This window comes from Athene cunicularia (genome assembly GCF_003259725.1).
Source record: "Athene cunicularia isolate RWA chromosome 5 unlocalized genomic scaffold, athCun1 chr5_part3, whole genome shotgun sequence".
In the NCBI taxonomy this organism is placed as follows: Eukaryota; Metazoa; Chordata; class Aves; order Strigiformes; family Strigidae; genus Athene; species Athene cunicularia.
The window spans coordinates 2263290-2280433 of record NW_020799103.1 but is presented as its reverse complement, the minus strand read 5'-3'; the positions used below and the strand labels follow the sequence as shown (position 1 = coordinate 2280433).

At 39.1% G+C, this 17144-nt stretch overlaps 1 protein-coding gene across 1 annotated transcript in view; it reads left to right on the top strand.

Annotated features, from left to right (window-relative positions):
- The first annotated feature begins 5195 nt into the window (after positions 1–5195).
- The window catches only part of SYT9 (synaptotagmin 9), a 45202-nt gene continuing 33253 nt past the window's right edge, over positions 5196–17144 (top strand). Inside the window, exons 1-2 of the mRNA XM_026850678.1 lie at positions 5196–5344; positions 7393–7507. Coding sequence (XP_026706479.1) covers positions 5196–5344; positions 7393–7507 — 264 coding nt within the window. The remainder of the gene's footprint in view (positions 5345–7392; positions 7508–17144) is intronic.

Here is a 17144-nt window from a genome sequence, read left to right as displayed (position 1 = left end):
CAGGGCCTTAAGTGGAAAACAGTCGTCTTGAATACGGTGCTCTTTGTTCTCACCGTGATCAGGCAACAAGAGCCTCTGCTTTGCTGGGGCCTCTCAGCACTTTACCCTTATAAATAATAAACGGAATATATTTTAGGTTAGCAAATAGAAATGTGCCTCTGTTAGCAGCAAGGAAGCCATCATCGAGAGGCAGAGATTTGGTAGCCTACACATTCAAATGGGAATAAATAAAAGCATAAGGAGGATTTCAAAACATCTATTTCTGTGCTGGGCTTAATCTGAATGTTTAGCTCTGGAATTTATTCATGATATCTGTTTGCAAGCTTAGATTTATGTTTTCAAACCGAAATCCCACCCCATGCTCTAGGCCTGCATCTGACTGTGCAACAGTACCAACAGGGTGACTGAGTTATCTTTTGCCTATCCCTGCACTTTGCCATTTATTGGAGTTTTTTGCCATTTAAGAGTTTCAAACATTTTGGGTCGGACTACAAATGCACATCTCTCAGCACGGAACCGTTTTGAGGCTGAAACTGAAAGGATAATCCTGTTCACATTATTGTAGCAGAAACGCACGATACAACATATTTTTCTTAGGGAGAGAGCCCTTTTTAACGTGCCCCCATCCTTCAGTTCCCACCCGCCACCCCCTCCCATGCTTGGGATTAAACAGTGCACTCTTACTGACTCAATTTACTTGTTATTAAGGGTATATGTTCCTTTATGACTTTCAGAATACCTCAAAGTGCATGTTTTGCTCATGTTTAGGAAACTTAGAAAACAAATCGCTCACCTGAAAGTCCTCTAGAGAAATTGTTTAACAGTGGGGTAACTCTGCTCAGCAACCCACTAACCGCCCGACTTTCACAAATCTGGAATTGGAACTGCAGCTCTTTCACGGTGTATGGGCCTCTTCCCTTCTTCTTTCCCCTTTCCCTTTTTATTTCCTTTTAGTCAGTTCTTTTCTTAAGTAAATATAATCTTACCCTTACAAGTGAAATGTTTTCTGTCTTCTTAACAGTCACATTTTAGTCATTCAAAAAATTATCTCTTTTTCCTACTTTTTTTTTTGAGTTTCTACAATTTGGGGGCAAAACTTAATCCTGCTCTCAGTCAGATTTCAAGATGGGCTAAACCAGAGCCACTAAATCTGACTTTATGACTTCTGTAGTACTACTTTCACTCAAAATAATCTCAGAGTAAAATTTTCAAAGCAGCACACATGGGTGAAACTACTCATACCCTACTCAAACTGAGTGTGAATTTGATATCTAAGCCCTTCACGTATTTTTACCATCCAAGCTTGTAGTTTGAGATTGTATAAAATAAGAAATGACTGTTTCTGCCCAAAATACTTATCCCAGTGTTATAATGATCCATCCTGAATGATTTCATCTCATTTATTCCATTTTGTCTTACTTGAAGAATAAATGTTTGTATGCTATAACAAGAATAATTACAAGAATTAACAAATTCTTCCTTAAGAACGTGACCAGTTTTCCCCTCAATGCTCTGCACGGTCAACAAAAGTTAGAAATTTACAGTGTGAAAGGTAATTTTGCTAACTGAGGGAAATACAGGCTATTTAATGTCAACCCAATGGTGGGAATAGTGTTAATTTAAAGGAAACAAGATCAGAAACATTTCCTGAGAGAAGAACGCATACAAGCACCTGATTCTAACGAGATTTAAAATAATGTTCACGTAATACAGTTTTAGGTATGTTTTTTCATAATATAATCAAACCGTCATGTGTGATTTCTTTTTTTATTCTCATTGATTTATTTTTTTTTAATCTCATTTTCTTTCTTTATCTGGGGGGGCCAGGTGGGACCAGGATAAGCAGTGAAAATTGGTGGGTGCCTTATCTACCTAAGGATGTTGGATGACAAAGAAAAAAAGTACCGAGTGTTCAAAAAAATTATCCTAAAATCATTTGAAGTAGCTGAAAAATTAGCACATCCCATCAGTGCATTCCAGTCAGCAAGGAAGATGGGTTGTAGCTGTCTCTGGGGAGCTGAGAAGAAACCCCAATAACTATTTTTAGTCGCATTTTTTTTTCCGGCCAGGAATAAAAAATGTAGAAGATGGAAAAACAGTGGCTAGAAATTTACCATCAGTTGACTCTGTTATGTTTGGTTTTCCCTTAGAAGTAGCAGGATTCTTGGGAGTTGTTCAAATCCCAAGGAATTCCCCAGACCTGAGAGCAGTTCAGCTGAGCAATTCCTGGGGGAGGAGAGAAGACATGAAAGCTGTGCCTTCGTGTTTCCACGCTGTTTTCTTAAGTATCCCACTGCTGTGGTATTATGGATTCTGGGAGCAAGGGGCTGCTGCCAACATTTTCCTCTTTATACTCTCTTTGTGGTTGTGAGCGGGAGGTAAGGAGAGCAGTTGTTGTCCCCTTGGAACAGGCCTGAGGAAGAGCAGACAGGAGTCTGCAGTTGATGGTCTGTTCTCTACATGCCGTTTGTGTATGTACACCCACCTGAGGGGACATACAACATGGAGTATAGCATGGATCTGTATCACTGATCATCACTGAACTAGTCTTAAAAAAACCCTATGCCGTGTACCATGATGATAATTTCTCTCTCTGGTAAGGTTGTTTATCCTCTTTTTCTTATTTATTGCTTGAGTGAACCCGATACATTTGGAATTATGTTTTAGAAGTAAGATACTGTGCAACTGGTGGTATTTCACTGCAGAATAACCCCTGAAGGGATTTGTAATCCCCCAGGACTAACATCATCTCATAGTGAGCCAAACTGAATAATAAGCTCAGTGCTACAAACACAGCTTCGTATTCAGCCTCATTCTGGGTTAGTTAGCATTGCCTAGTAATTCATTATTATTCCATACTGATGCTCTCGGTGACATCCAGAGGCTGGCCTAAACACGCTCAAGCTGCTGGCGGTGGCAGCAGCAGTCTATATAAATGTGGATGTTTTGTTTTCCCTCTGTAAATGTACGCTGGAGAATGTCTCTTAAAAGATTTGTTAGCAAGTCTTCCCCGTAGCTAAACACGAGACAGTAACGTACTGGACATCAGTCAAAGACACACAGTGACACAGAGCTTACTAATTACTATTAATGTTTACAGGATTTGGAATGTCCTAATTGATTTTGGCACGGAAAGTGTAGTGTAGTAAATTGCTTGTCACCTTTGTTTCATCCTGGGTCTCATTGAGAATCTCATATGCAATTAACTGTAATTGCTATACTGTATTTATTCTAAAGTGCACAATACATTACTCTTTTGTTGTTTGGATCTCAAAATTGGGGAGCTAATTGCTTACAAAAATACAATTCAAAACAAGGGGATCTTTGTGGTGAGGGATCTGATTTTTTTTTTTTTTTTTCAGAATAGAAAAAGATGATGATGTTTAACATAATTCATGTTCCAAATTTCTAGTCCTCCTGTACCTGAAATCTTACTAACTTCAGGGAGAGTAACTTGTGCGTAAAGACACAAGTAAATCTACACGACCAGCTTGCGTGGCACGCGAGGAGTTCGGTTTGACTCGCTGCACACCAGTCTGGTTACAGGACCGAACGTCCTCGCTGTGCTGCTACCGGCAGTGAAACTTGAGACAAACTCGAGGCAGTTGCCAGTTCAAGGCACGGATCAGGCGGGCTGAGGGCACGAACTGCAGGAGGAGCCTGCACCCACATCGCAAACCCTGGAGGTTAGCTTCAACCTTGGCTTCACCAGGAGGCAAACTGCATCAAACACACCCGCCAGTGGTGTGTCTCGCTCAAGTGAGTACTGCCAGGCTCCAAGTACAGACCCGAGGCAAAGCTGCAGCAAGAAGAATCCTCCCCCTCCCTCTTCCAGCGTTAAATCACTCACGCGGAGACGTCCTGTGTTATTTAGGGAGACTCTGACTAAAGGTGCTGAAACAAATTGTTGTGCTCTCTGTAAGACTGGGCAATTGTTTTCCGCATATGGAACTGTACAGTGATTCTTGAATATTCCTGAATATATTTTCCTGCTCATATTCTAGGTTCCAAGGTAGAAGCACTGCTCACATGAATTCATCTGCCAGTTTAGCCTGGCAGTATTTTCTATTTAAAGAGCCAAAGCTCCAGAATTAACACGGACTAAAAAAAAAAAAAAAAAGGCGAGCTTTGCCAAGAAGCAGTCTAGGGCAACAAAAAAAGTGAAGCCCTCAGTACAGATAAAGGACAGCAGTCTGCAAAATTTTCCTCGGAGGAATGGAAAGCTGCATCGTCCCCTGATGTCACCCAGGGTTTGGATGTTGGAGCACTGGTCTCTCTTTCAAGCACCTGCTCTTTTCATTTCCTAGTGGACTGTTCAAGGAACAGCTCATCTGAAGTGTCCTTGCTGTCCTTGTTAAAACAGAGGATGCTACTGAGTTCCTCATATTAAGAAACCAGCTGTTCTAATTTTTCGGGAGAAAATAATTTCAGGAGATAAGATACAGATCTAGCTAAATTAACTTAATTAAAGAAAATGCAAATCCGGTAGAATGAGAGTAGATAGATTCTTACTTGCAGCAAGGGCAAAATCTCCCCAAGAGTCTGGATGTCAAAAAATGACAATAATTGTACATGTAAAATATTAGAAATATCTTCTGTCAAGAGTGCAGGATAAAAACAGAGACGATTTGATTTGCATTTGTTTTACCCTACTGCAAGTGAAAGGACAAGCCTAAATATCACGGACTGATTTCCAGCGCATTCAGACGATCTTGGAGCTTACTTTTAATCCAGTTAATTATTTTGCTATTCTCCATTCAATTAATTGTCAGATTAAAGTTCTTATATAATATGTAAAAATGGTGTTTAGATAATAAAAGATTAGAAGAGAAATACTGCAGAGGTTGCCTTAGAAGAAAGCATGGCAAGATTGAAATCTGCAGCATTCCAAGTTAAAAGAGGCTGTTAACTCGGATAGCAATTACACGTATACGCCACCAGAAGATGGGATATGTTACGTGGGGTCTGGAAGACTACTGCAAATCTTTACTGTAGCGATTGGTTAGGATGGTACATAAACACCACTGCTTGGATTTTCTACTTAGATCTTCCAGCGTTGTGACATTCATCAAAATCTGTGTTTAATTTTATTATCGATGTTGATCGTAATTGCTTTTTGTGGCATTTCAGGCTTCCTAGGATCTAATGTGGGAAAAAAAAAAAAAAAAAAAATTCTTTTGTTTTGCAATGCGGGAATGGATGCTCAGCAGTCCCTTTCTGCTGCGGAGTACGGTGACACAGCTTTGCAGTTGTCTGTGCCACTTTCTTTCTGCAAATGTCTGTTCGTTGTGTCAGTTGGCGCTTTCCACGTTGGCAGTACGCCTCCTGTCCCACAAGAAAGCAGGTGCGTTCGGAGGGATGACAGCTTTCTCAGAACTCAATTATTTAATTAAATCATTTATAACTAGATCCTCTGAAGAAGCCGTGCCATCTGTTGAGTGGTCAGAATCTTGCCTGTGTGCTAAGCAATGCTGATTAAACTCCCTGCATCCCTTCTATTTAGTTGCATGCTGTTTCACTAGAAGCAACTGGAAAGTTGCTAGAGTCAAAATTAGAAGTGAGAAGATCCAGGTTCCGTTTTTAACTTTTCGACTGATTTACTTAATTTCACCTTGAGCAACTGTGCTGCATCTTGGTTTCTGTCGCCTATTTGTAAAAAGTCATTTAAGTAACTTTGACATTTATAAAAGGGGAGAAAAAGCTACTTAGAGACAAACATTTTCATAATCGTGATAATTTAACAGCTTTGTTCTACGAGCTACTTGATAGTGTGGATAGAAAACCACTACAAACAGTTCTCCAAATATCCGTTTCTAAACACGTGTGTTGCACTGTTTACATTCCATTAACAGTTGTCAGATCCAGATTTACTCCCAGCGCTTCTAACTGTGCATGCCCAGACCCTGGGAGACGACCCGTGCAAAATTTTAATGCTTTCTAGCAGCTTTCATGAATAAACCTTGATTTAAAAAAAAAAAATTTACTCATCCTATCAACAGTGGCAACATTACTAATTAGTTAAATAGAGACAGAAGGCTGTCATTTATGTCCCAGAGGGCACTAAGCTGTTAATTAAAGACAAAAATCTAAAAAAAAAAAAAAAAGATAGCTTGCAAATTTCTCTTAAAAATCTTCTAAATAACATATTTCTCTTTAAAATCTGGATTTGCATTTCCTTTCCCATTCATATATTTGAAAGGACTAGAGGGAGATGTTTTGATTGGACCTTCTCGTTGTCCTCCAAGAGGGTGGGGGGCATCCTGTGAGATGAGGGACGTTAATGATGAATGCATCCTGCATCAGAAAGGTAGCCTGAAAAATCTGACAAGAAGGGCTTCAGACAAACCCTTATCTTAATCACTTCTGAGCAGTTACACTCCTGGGCATGCACTAAGCCTGTATCTACGTGCTAGTAAAGTTCAGGGTATCATAGGTGCACAGAGAATTTATTTCTGTAATGCTGAGGTCAGTGTGGTGAGTCATCAGCTGGTGATATTTTCATAAAATCATTTAGGTTGGAAAAGACCCTTGAGATCGTCGAGTCCAACTGTAAACCTAACAGTGCCAAGTCCACCGCTAAACCATGTCCCTGAGCTCCACATCTACACGTACCTCCGGGGGGGGGACTCAGTACCTGCGGGATCAGGGAGGGAAGCTTGCGTTGGGCAATGCTTTTTCACACAACCCGTCAAAGCGGAGTGAGGTCCCTACAGGGAAATGTTGGCTCCAGCCTTACACATCTGAGAGTTGTTTTCCTCCTTAATATCTATTTTACTCATGAGAACTTAAGTGATTTTTGGAAACACCAAAGCCCTAGAGGCACCATCATTTATTAAGCTTACGTCAGTGGTCACTTTCTATGAATTTAATGCGTACTTCAGAATCTCCGCTTTCCACACACGCTGGTACATCTTAGATTTGGGATGTACACGTGCGAGTATGTGTATGGGAGGGGAGTGATGGAGTGAGGGGGAAGAAGAGAAAGCAAAGGAAAAACCTTTGAACCTACAAACCAACGCAAATCAGCGTGGAGCCATCTGCCTGCGTCTGCAGGGATTGACAAATGGAGTGTATGAACTCCTCCTGTTCATTAGCATTGAGGGAAGTAGATCAACACCTTAAGGACACTTTTAAAATATTAACTGTTAGTTTTTTTAATCGCTGAACCTTTTTAGATGCATTGAAGTAACACACTTCTTCACTGTAGTTGATACGGGTAGATAGGGTTCCACAGGCAGTCACTGCTATAAATAACTACTTGTATGAAATACAGGAGCTTCTGAGACCTCAGAGTCTCTGGTGCTCACAAGTGGATGTTTCATTACTGGTGCAAAAAGGCTCACGGTGTTTCTTAAATATCTAAAATAAAAACACGCTTCCTACTTTTCTTAGGTGCAAAATGCACCGTGAGGCCCCTTGCAACTTTCGAAACCTCCAGACAGATGCAAAGCTGATGAATTCAATTAAGTTACGATCAGCCTTAGAACCCCGAAATGCTGAAGCGTTAGTATCCTGACCTTTATGTCAAGATGAATGAAAAACAAATTAACTTCTGACTCAGCAAGCCTTCCTGAAGGATTGTGTTTGTTAGAAAATGTCTCTGTTTTTACAAATAGGTGTAAGGGCAGAAATAAGCTGGTTTCCATAAAAGCCAATGCATCTCAATCTCAACGGCTGCCAGGATTTCTAGCCTTAATGAACTAGTTATTGATACTGTTCTTTGGCATTTATATTTTATTGTCATCTGATTGTTCCTGTAGTACACAGCTGTGGGTATTGTGGGCAGGAAGGTACGAGAGGGACTTGTCAAATTTAGAAGTCAGCAGCACGTAGGGTTATATCAAGCTTCCATCTTTGTCCCTTGTCCTCCACCTGTCTCCTTGTAGAGCTTTGCTTTCCCGATAAATCCCAGGTTCTCTGAAACTCCTGACCTTTCACAGTAACTGATCTGCCGAGCATGCCCCTTTGACCAGGTGGCAGGGACACATTTCTCCGGGTCTAACTGCCCAATTTTCCTGCAGGAATTGAAGGGCACGTTACTGCATTCATCTTCACCAGACACTGACAACAGTTCACTGCACGTCTGTGAACTCTGACATCGAGATTTTTGGAGAGTAGCAATCCCATGGTTACTTTACTGATGCCAAACTGCGCTGTTCTGTTCTATTATCTTCTTTTTTTTTTTTTTTTTTTAAATCTATTATAGCTCAATAAGAGTGCTTAGATCAGCAACTGTACAAAAGCCCTAAATTTATCCCTACAGTCAAGTGTATCACAGCAAGCTGCCTGCCAGATTGCTGTTCAGTGAGAAAGCCACAAATTTCAGTGCCTGCTGCATGACAGGGGGCAAGAATACTGACAACCCTCAGAAAGGAACTGTTGGGCATGAAGACTATTGCCGTCCTTCTCGATATCAAAACTCCAGCGCCTTCATTTCTGTAAGCCAGTGCACAGTTTGGGCACTCCCACGGGAACAACAGGATCAGACTCTACTGCTTTCTGCTGGGTGACAAATACTGATCCGGGTGGGTCCATTACTCTGGGGCGGGTGGGCGTCTGTCACTACGACCTGGTGTTTAATATTTGCTTTGTTGGTCATAATTACAGCGTATCAGCTTTTCTCTCCATAAAACTAGCCAAGCACAAGAGGAAAAACCCCTCAAGCTGTCTGGTTTCAATTTCACATTCACAACCAAGTACAAAATGAAATTGTGTCGTTCGTAAGAAAACTTCAAAGAGTTGTTCCTAGCAGTTCTTCTTACAGATTCTTTCAAATATAAGGAATGTCTTGCATGACTGTACAGTTACACCCAGGAAAGCAGGAATGCAGATATGTTCAATTCTCACTCAAAGTATACATTATTGAGTATATGTTTGACGAAAAGAAGCAAGGCCAAGTTCTCCTTTGTATCTCGATTTGCCAAAATTAGGAAGGTTTCCAAAAGCATCTCAGCTTTAAAATAATGACTTACTAGGAATAAAAAAGCAGAAGAGCAGCCTGATAATTTTTTTTTTATCAAATCTGTTTCTCAGTTCTATTCCTTAGCTGTTACATTAAGCTGGTTTACTTTAGCTTTCTCTTGATTTTCTGCTCTTAGTTTCTCTGTTTTCATATCTGTTCTACAGTTTTTTCCTAGTGTTTTAGACAGACAGAATTTCCAAAATTACTCACAAGTCTGCAGAAGCCTTGAACATATTTATTTTTCTCTCTGGAGATGCAGAGGTGTGTGTGAATGGGGAGAGTATTCTGTGTATTTTTTCTAACAGTGCATTCATAGTAAAGTTCATCTGATTTTGTATCACTAATTCATTACCTTTCCTAGCTGTAAATATCCCTGTCAGTAAGGCTTCCATCACACCCTCATACATATGGATCAGACCAAAAAGCTTTCTTTTATAAAACGGGAACCCTAAGTTCACAAAGAACAACAGATACATAATACATTTGCTGTGACTGATTTTCTGAAATACTTTCATTAAAAAGGTTGGTGTGAGCATTACAGTGCATCTGGCCCCTCGTCTGAGAAGGCTAAATGCTTTCAAATCTGTCTTTATTTCCCTTTGCGCTCCCTCCTAAAAGAAAAATTAGACTACTTGATCAGTTTAAGATGTTAGTGGTTTGTGATAGTTTACTTTTGAGGAAGAATAATGTGCAGTGAGTCCAGGATAATCAGTTAATGTGAAGAAGTCCTACCAGAGCACTTCGAGAATATTGTAAAGTATTGTTCTAGTCTAGATATTACATAGGAATTAGGGAAAAAAAAAAAAAAAAAAAAAAAAAAGACCAGCCAAACTGAAAAACAGATATAAACATCTCATTAGGTTCATGAAGGTCAAATAAGCAATAAAGTTCCTCTTTATCCCTATCAGTCTATGCAGGCAACTCTCCTCAAGTCCCTTGTGAGGTTTCAAGACTTGTGGCAACCTTTTTATGATCTGCCAGTATACAGAAAGCAAATGAATTTTGGCTCTTCTGTAAATGTAAAGCAAGGATTGTAAATATTGAACCACTGTGATGTGCCAAACTCCCATAATATAGGCTTAGAGCACTTGATTCTGAAAAGGAAGCTAATGAAATAATTGACCTCATTTCCATTCCAAGCAATCTGACTTTAAAGAGAAGCTTGCACTTTTATTCTACATAAATTGCCCAGAAGAGCAATACTGTCTTCTTATTTCTTACATTTATTTCCTAAAAAAAAAAAAAAAAAAAAAACCAAAAAAAAAAACCACCAAAAAAACCCACACCTAAAATTAAGGAAGTAAGGTTCAAAATTGATAATCTTTTAGATTATTCAAAATTACAAAGGCTGATGGTTTCCACTGGACTTAATAAAATTAAAAGGACAAGCAGCCAACTGGTAGATGAAATTCGGTGCTTCCAGTAGAAAAGAAAGCAGAACTTTGAAAGAAAAATGTTATATAGATTTGTTCTGGAACTGTATCAGCGACGGAACTCCTATTAATCATTATGGCTAGTTCTGTGAAAATTCTTTTTTCATCATATCGGTACGTTATAGATGTGTGTCTATATACATATATTTACATATACATGTCTTTAGATACAAATGTGAAACTTAAGTTTTGCTAAAGCTCGAACAGCCCTTTCAACACTCCAGTGGTCTGTCCGTGTCTCCCACGGTCCTTTACAGTAAATTTAATTTCACAACTTTGCCCCCCAAAATAGTCATTCAATAAAACATTTGCTAAGTGCTTTGATTTTTATTTCTTTTTGTTTTCCCCTGGGAAGATTGTGCCCTAAAGGGGATCAAAATGTAAAAGGGATTTGTTTAAAAATTGCAGAAAATGTTGCTACTTCATTATTATTTTGTATAACAACTCTATAACGATTGTTTTGAGCACTTTGGTACAACATTACTGCACAGTTTTATACAAGTGGGAAATGAAATGCTTCTCTGTCATTTCTTTTAGTGCTCTCAAACACTTCTTTACAATTTATTGCAACTTACTGGGCTTTCAAGAACTATAATGGAATTTAAAGCTTATTGGCACGGTTCAAATAAGCTTTTTGCTCTTCTTCCATAACCTGGGGACTTCCTGCTGCCGGCTATATATTGCAGAAATAAATGGCAATTTCTCTTCATTATTATTCATGGGGTCATAACATTTAAGATTAATGCATGCTCTGATGGCTTATTCATGAAAATGTTCACAAGTCTTGAAAGTTTCATACTTTTTAACACACACAGTTTGTCCAGAAATTCCTGCTAGAAAGCATAGTTGGTCTATATTCGTTCTTCATCATTTTTTTCTCTATTGAAACCTTGCGTTCTGCCAGTGAGGGAGCATACACAGCACTTGCCAAACGTGACTCGTCACTTTCGACGACTTAGATGAGAAGTTCAATTCTTCAGTAACCCTATGAACTCCTATTTTCCATCCCTTAGAAAACCCAGGATAAACACTTGCAAATTATTCATTAGCAACTCAGTTCACTTTGTGAATGATCCTACAAGAAGAAGTCTTACGTGTATTATATTATTTATTCCAAGCAAAGAATTAATTTGATTCTATTTAACATATCCCAAGACGTAGCTGAGAAAGTAGGTGGGTGGAAATATTAACTACAGTCGTGGGAACTGTAGCTCTTACAAAGCGCACTACTCGGGGTTTGCACTGCGAAGGACCTAGCAGCCCCGATGGCCGTATGAATTTGCAGTATGAATGTATACCCCCAACCTTTCTTTCCCACTCAGCATACCACCAGCTTGCCCTTTTAGCTAACGAGCCACAAGCGTGTCTCGAGTGCCAAAGGGCGTTTAGAAGATTTTATATTCACTTGCTCCAGCTAATGTCCTGTCCTGCAGATGGAGCACCCACTCTGATTCTGCCTGACCAGATGAAATGGAGCCATCTAGGCTAGCCCCATGCCATGTTACAGAGTACTTGACAGCCTGGCATGATATCTTTAAAATTTGTGTCCTCTCTTCTATTATTATTTATGTCTTTTTTTTTTTTCCCCCGCATTATACTGTATAATACTTTTCACTGGATATTAGAAGACCAAATGTATGCATTAGTTTTTCCACAGCTGTGTGCAGTATGTATTCAAAGAGAATATGGTAATGACCAAAAAGAACCCAACAAGTCTGAGCCATGAGAACCTGAATAAATCTTTTTACAGTTGTGTATATGCGGTCACGACAGACAAATCGTATTTTCTACTATGCTTTGTTAGCATCCATGTTGCTTGTGAAACAGAGGCTTTAGGTTTTGCAAGAGGAACAATTTAATTCTTTGTCAGTGGATGCTACTGCAAGATGTCAGAAACAAAACCACCAGCCCTTGAACATACGACTCCTCTCAACGGTGTCTTTAAGAATCCCTGCTCATTCAGCCTGATTAGTCTGATTAGTCAAGACATGCTTTTGTCACTTACAAACTCTAGCAGAATATTACATGTCAGCTAAGTTGTCAAGAAAATTTGCATTAATCTAGACTAAATATATTAAGAGGAAATAGATGTACAAACAAGAATAAATGCTTCTTGGAATGAGTTTAATTTACTGGATTACAGACGTTGAGCTTTGTCCTGGAGACGGATTCATTTTCTTCAGCAAGTACACTTTTGAGTGTTGTGTTCACATGCAGTTTATTAATTGCAATCAAAATTATCTCAGGATGAAATCACCTTACCTGAATTACAAACAAAACAGTCTGCTTACATAAATTTTATTCTTAATAAGCAAAACTGCTGCTACGAAATTAAAAAAAAAAAAAAAGTTTTAAGTCCTTTTTTCCTATTTATGAATGTCCATGAACAATTTGCTTTGCTTGTTTAAAGCTCTAGTTTTGTGATTTTACCGATAGACTGTGACCTCGATCTGGTGTCAGTTATGAATTATATCACAGCAATTGCTGCTGGAAAGATATTCTGAGCAAACAGATCTCTATTGATCCTGCACTTTTTGTTGTATTTTGTATGGCCATTTAGTAATACTGATTTAATAAGGAAATTATGCTGTGGACTTTATGTGCATTTGAACTAATTGGTAATTGATAATTGTTATATTTCGTTGATCTAGTTCATTTATGAAACTTAGTTAATTTTAAGCAGTGCCTGGAAAAAAAACATTACAAAAATTTGTAACCCAAGCAAAGCAAATGAAGAGAGAGCATACACTGATAAACTGGAATTGTAACTCTTTAGGAATAAAAGTTCCTAACTATTTAGGAATAAAAGTATCTGCAAGTCACTCAGAGGATCAGAAGAGTGTCTTCCACCTATAAAATGTAAACACATATCTTGAAAAAAAAAGTCACTAAAAGCTAACAACAGCCTCAACTACTGGTGACGCCCAGTTACAAACACATTTTTTGGATCACGGAAAATGTTATATGAAATCCTGACACTGCTCTCGCTTAGGCCTGCTTTGTTGGTCCCCGTGCTTGAATTCCAGGGTCAGAGAGCTGGAGTCTGTATGTGTAATAAAATGAATATAATACAAGATTCATTCCTTTGGGTTTCAGCTGCCTTCCTTTAAAGAATTTCCCAGAAAGTTTCTAAACGCAGTATTAAGGATAATTAACTGCGTTCAGGAATAGTTCAGAGAAGAATATATAAGCTGAGGGTTATTCCTTTGTCTCAGGATTCTTTGCAAAGAAGCACTTTTCATCCGGAAAAAAGGTACCAGCTGTGCTAATTAAGAAAAACTTCTGAAGCACAAACAAAACTACACTGCAATATTAGGTTAAGACTGCTTCAGTGCTTCAGATGCTTCATCCTAGCAGCACTTCTCCGGAAAAATTCGGGTCTTCGGCTTCTAGGGTTAAAAATAAAGTTGCTTTTACAGTACAACTACTGAGCTGACTTAGGGCTTACCCTCCACAGGTGTATTTGCATGAAAGACAACTAGGTTTTCAAAAGCACAGCTAGGATTTAAGCAATAGGCAGTGACGTTTCCATTGTTTTTTCAATAATTTAGCTGCCTAACTGCTTCTTTAAAATCTCCCCCTAAGCAACAAAACTTAATGAAAGGAGGAACGTTTTATTTCAGCTTGAAATTGCCATTGAATTTGGCCAGAATCGTATTCACAAAGACTGATCTGCCCCAATACACCCTAAAGTTTAATAACATGATTACTCAGAACAAGTTACATTTATCATTTCAATTGAATGCCTTTTGAAATTTGTTGGGTTTTTAAAATCAGAAGAGATGACTTGTATTGGACTAAAAATATCTGTATTGCAAGATTTATATTGCTGAGATTTATTTCGCTTCTTGCTAGCCAAACTTCACGTAATAGATCTGTGTGTACATTACAATAACGCTGGGATATCCCAATACTCATTTTAATTAGAAGAGTAGATAAGACAGGGAGAAGAAAGCTTGTTTTATTTCAGTAAGAACCTGTTAAAAGAGCTCTCCCAGTTAAGATTTCCAGTAAAACTCTTTCAGCTTCAAGTGAAACCAGATTACAGGCAGTTTGGTGGAAAAGGAGATCCCTTGATACACCACCAATCCCATCCAGGCAACCAACAACTTCATTAGCCAAATAATTATATTATTAATCAGCAGTTCCTTTGATCAAGTGTCCTGTCTACGCCTGGTTGATCAGAAATTCCTGGCTGTTTTTCCTTCTTCATACGTTTGTTCTTATTTACATCTGCATTTAGAGTCAGATGATTGGGAACAGTTTAATTTGTGGCTTTTGACTCGGTAACTCCAATTGCATCTCTGGACACATGCATCGATTACGTTGGCTATTGATCTCTCCCGTTGTTGGCTAATTTATATATTTTGTACAATATTTAACAATCCAAATGGTAACTTAATAAAAGCAAGAAGGGAAAAAAAAATGTATTTCGTTCCTTGTTTCACACATGAACAGACAAACCCACCCCTATTATTTCTGTATTTCACGTGTAATTTTTTGGTAAGTTTTTTTCAACATCAGTTTTAGAGGGTAAGGCACAACCATTTATGCCAGAGAAAAACAAGTCACGGGCCTGCAGTTTTGTACTGTCAGAATTTGAATGGAACCATTATATATTTATCTCTGGCCTTACAGCCTTCAGTACCAACCAATAAACATGCTATACGTATAAATTCAACACTAACTCAAATGATTTTGGAACGATCTGATTTCATTCAAAGTCAGTATAAAAGCTTATGTTCAGTAGATAGATGCTAAAAACCCGTGCAATATAGAGGCACAATTTTATTACTTTTTTTTACTAGATAATCTGCGAAGTGCAGTTAGAGCATTATTGAAAAAAAAAAAAAAAAAAAAAAAAAAGTTACCCACTTAGTATCTTATTCGTACCAAAATAAAATTCTGTTACTATCCTTTTTGCGTGCGGTCAAACACTGGGACAGGCTGCCCACAGAGGCTGTGGAGTCTCCATCCTTGGAGAAGCTTTGTCTGGCCACGATGCTGAGCAGCCAACTGTAGGTGACCTTGCCTGAGCAGGGTGGTGAACGAGCTGATCTGGAGGGTCCTTGCCATAACAATTTGGTGATTCTTTTTAATAGAATTTAACAGGCAAGAGAATTTATATTCCTTTGATACATTCTCTTGACATAGAGTGGGATTTATCTTTTTGGTATAACAGATCCACTTTAAAATGTAAGCTGAAAATTTTAAAAAGATCTAGCAATGCCTCCATAACCAAACTGAGTCTTTTTGATAAAGCTGTCATAGAACTGATCGTAATAAAATCTGTCACAGAGAGGAAAACCATGCTCATTCCTCCAGCCTGTGATAATAACTGATGATCTCCTCCATAGGTAGAAAACTCTGTTTCACTTGCTATTTCTGCATTGTTTTTAAAACCTGGTGACTGCTACCAAAAAATGAACAACTGTGCTAATTATGCCGATAAGCATAGCAGATAGTTAAGAAATTGAAAGTCAGTAGAGTAAAAAGGATTCCAACATGAATACCTGGTCAAAAAATTGATTAGTGCATCAAAACACCTGTAAGACATGCCATGAGCAAGATGTTTAGAAAGCCTGTGTGTCCGTGGCCTTCCTGCCCATGACAGCTGAGCACCTGAGTTGTTATAACTGCATGGAAATCACGTCAGTGACTTCCAGGTTATCTAACAATGATGCTACAGTCTTAACAGACAAAAAAAATTAGATGAAGCTCGCTAGGCTTGGGTGTTTAATCTGGGGCCACCCTGAAGATCAGTCTTCTTCTTTTGTCTGTCAAAAGGTGTCCTTTTACTGGTGTATGAAAGCACACTGCAGGTAAAAAATAACCGTATGTATATGCAGTTGCATCGATGTTTTTAATAAAAAAAAAAAAAATCTAGGCTGACTTTCTATGGGACACATTACCCGTTATCACCATGCTCTAAGACCATCCAGGTATTCTGACCTGCTGGGATTTGTGAGCTCAGGTCACACTGCAGCCGTGGCTATAGTTATGAAATCTTGACTTGGATTCACAGCAACACCTCAGGACATTTTGGGTGGCATCGTGGTGGCCTCAAGAGATCAGGACAAGTACCTGTGGCACGGGGGCCTGCCCTGTGTCCATGAGACTCCCCACTGCGGAGCATCGCAAGCGTAGATACATCAGTCCCTAACGGAACTGGCCAAATGCTAAAGGTGGGAGCAGGTGATCATCAAAAACATGGCAAAAACGTGCCCACTGAATTGATGTGTTGCAATGCTACTCAAAAAAATCTCTTCCTTCTGGAACGGTCAGTGCCTTTTCCTCGCTGCTCCCAGAGCCCGTGCCTGCCTGGGACCGGCTCAGCCTTGCCTGGAGCGCTGGCCCGCACTTCGAGTCACAGGTGGAGTTTAGACTTAGGTTAGATCCTGCTCTGGAAAACACCTGCTCTAATTCTTGTGAAAGCAGAGTGAATGGAGAGCTGGATTTTTGAGGAACGCTCTCTGTGCTGCAGATCTCTGTTTTTTTTCTAAGGACAAACAAGTCAAGATTTGCCCTGCTCTCATTACAAAGCAGAGGAAATCGCTGGCATCAGATGAGTGCTGCTACCACAAGGGAACGCGGATAAACAGGCTTAGAAAAACGGAGACATCTGGAAAGATGGAATAAAAAATTGTACAGAAAACACAGTATGTAACAGTACAAACGGTTAATATAAAAGCAGCTTCAGGATGCAGCCAAAAATCTCTTCGCTTGGGACTGTCCTCCCCCCAGCTATT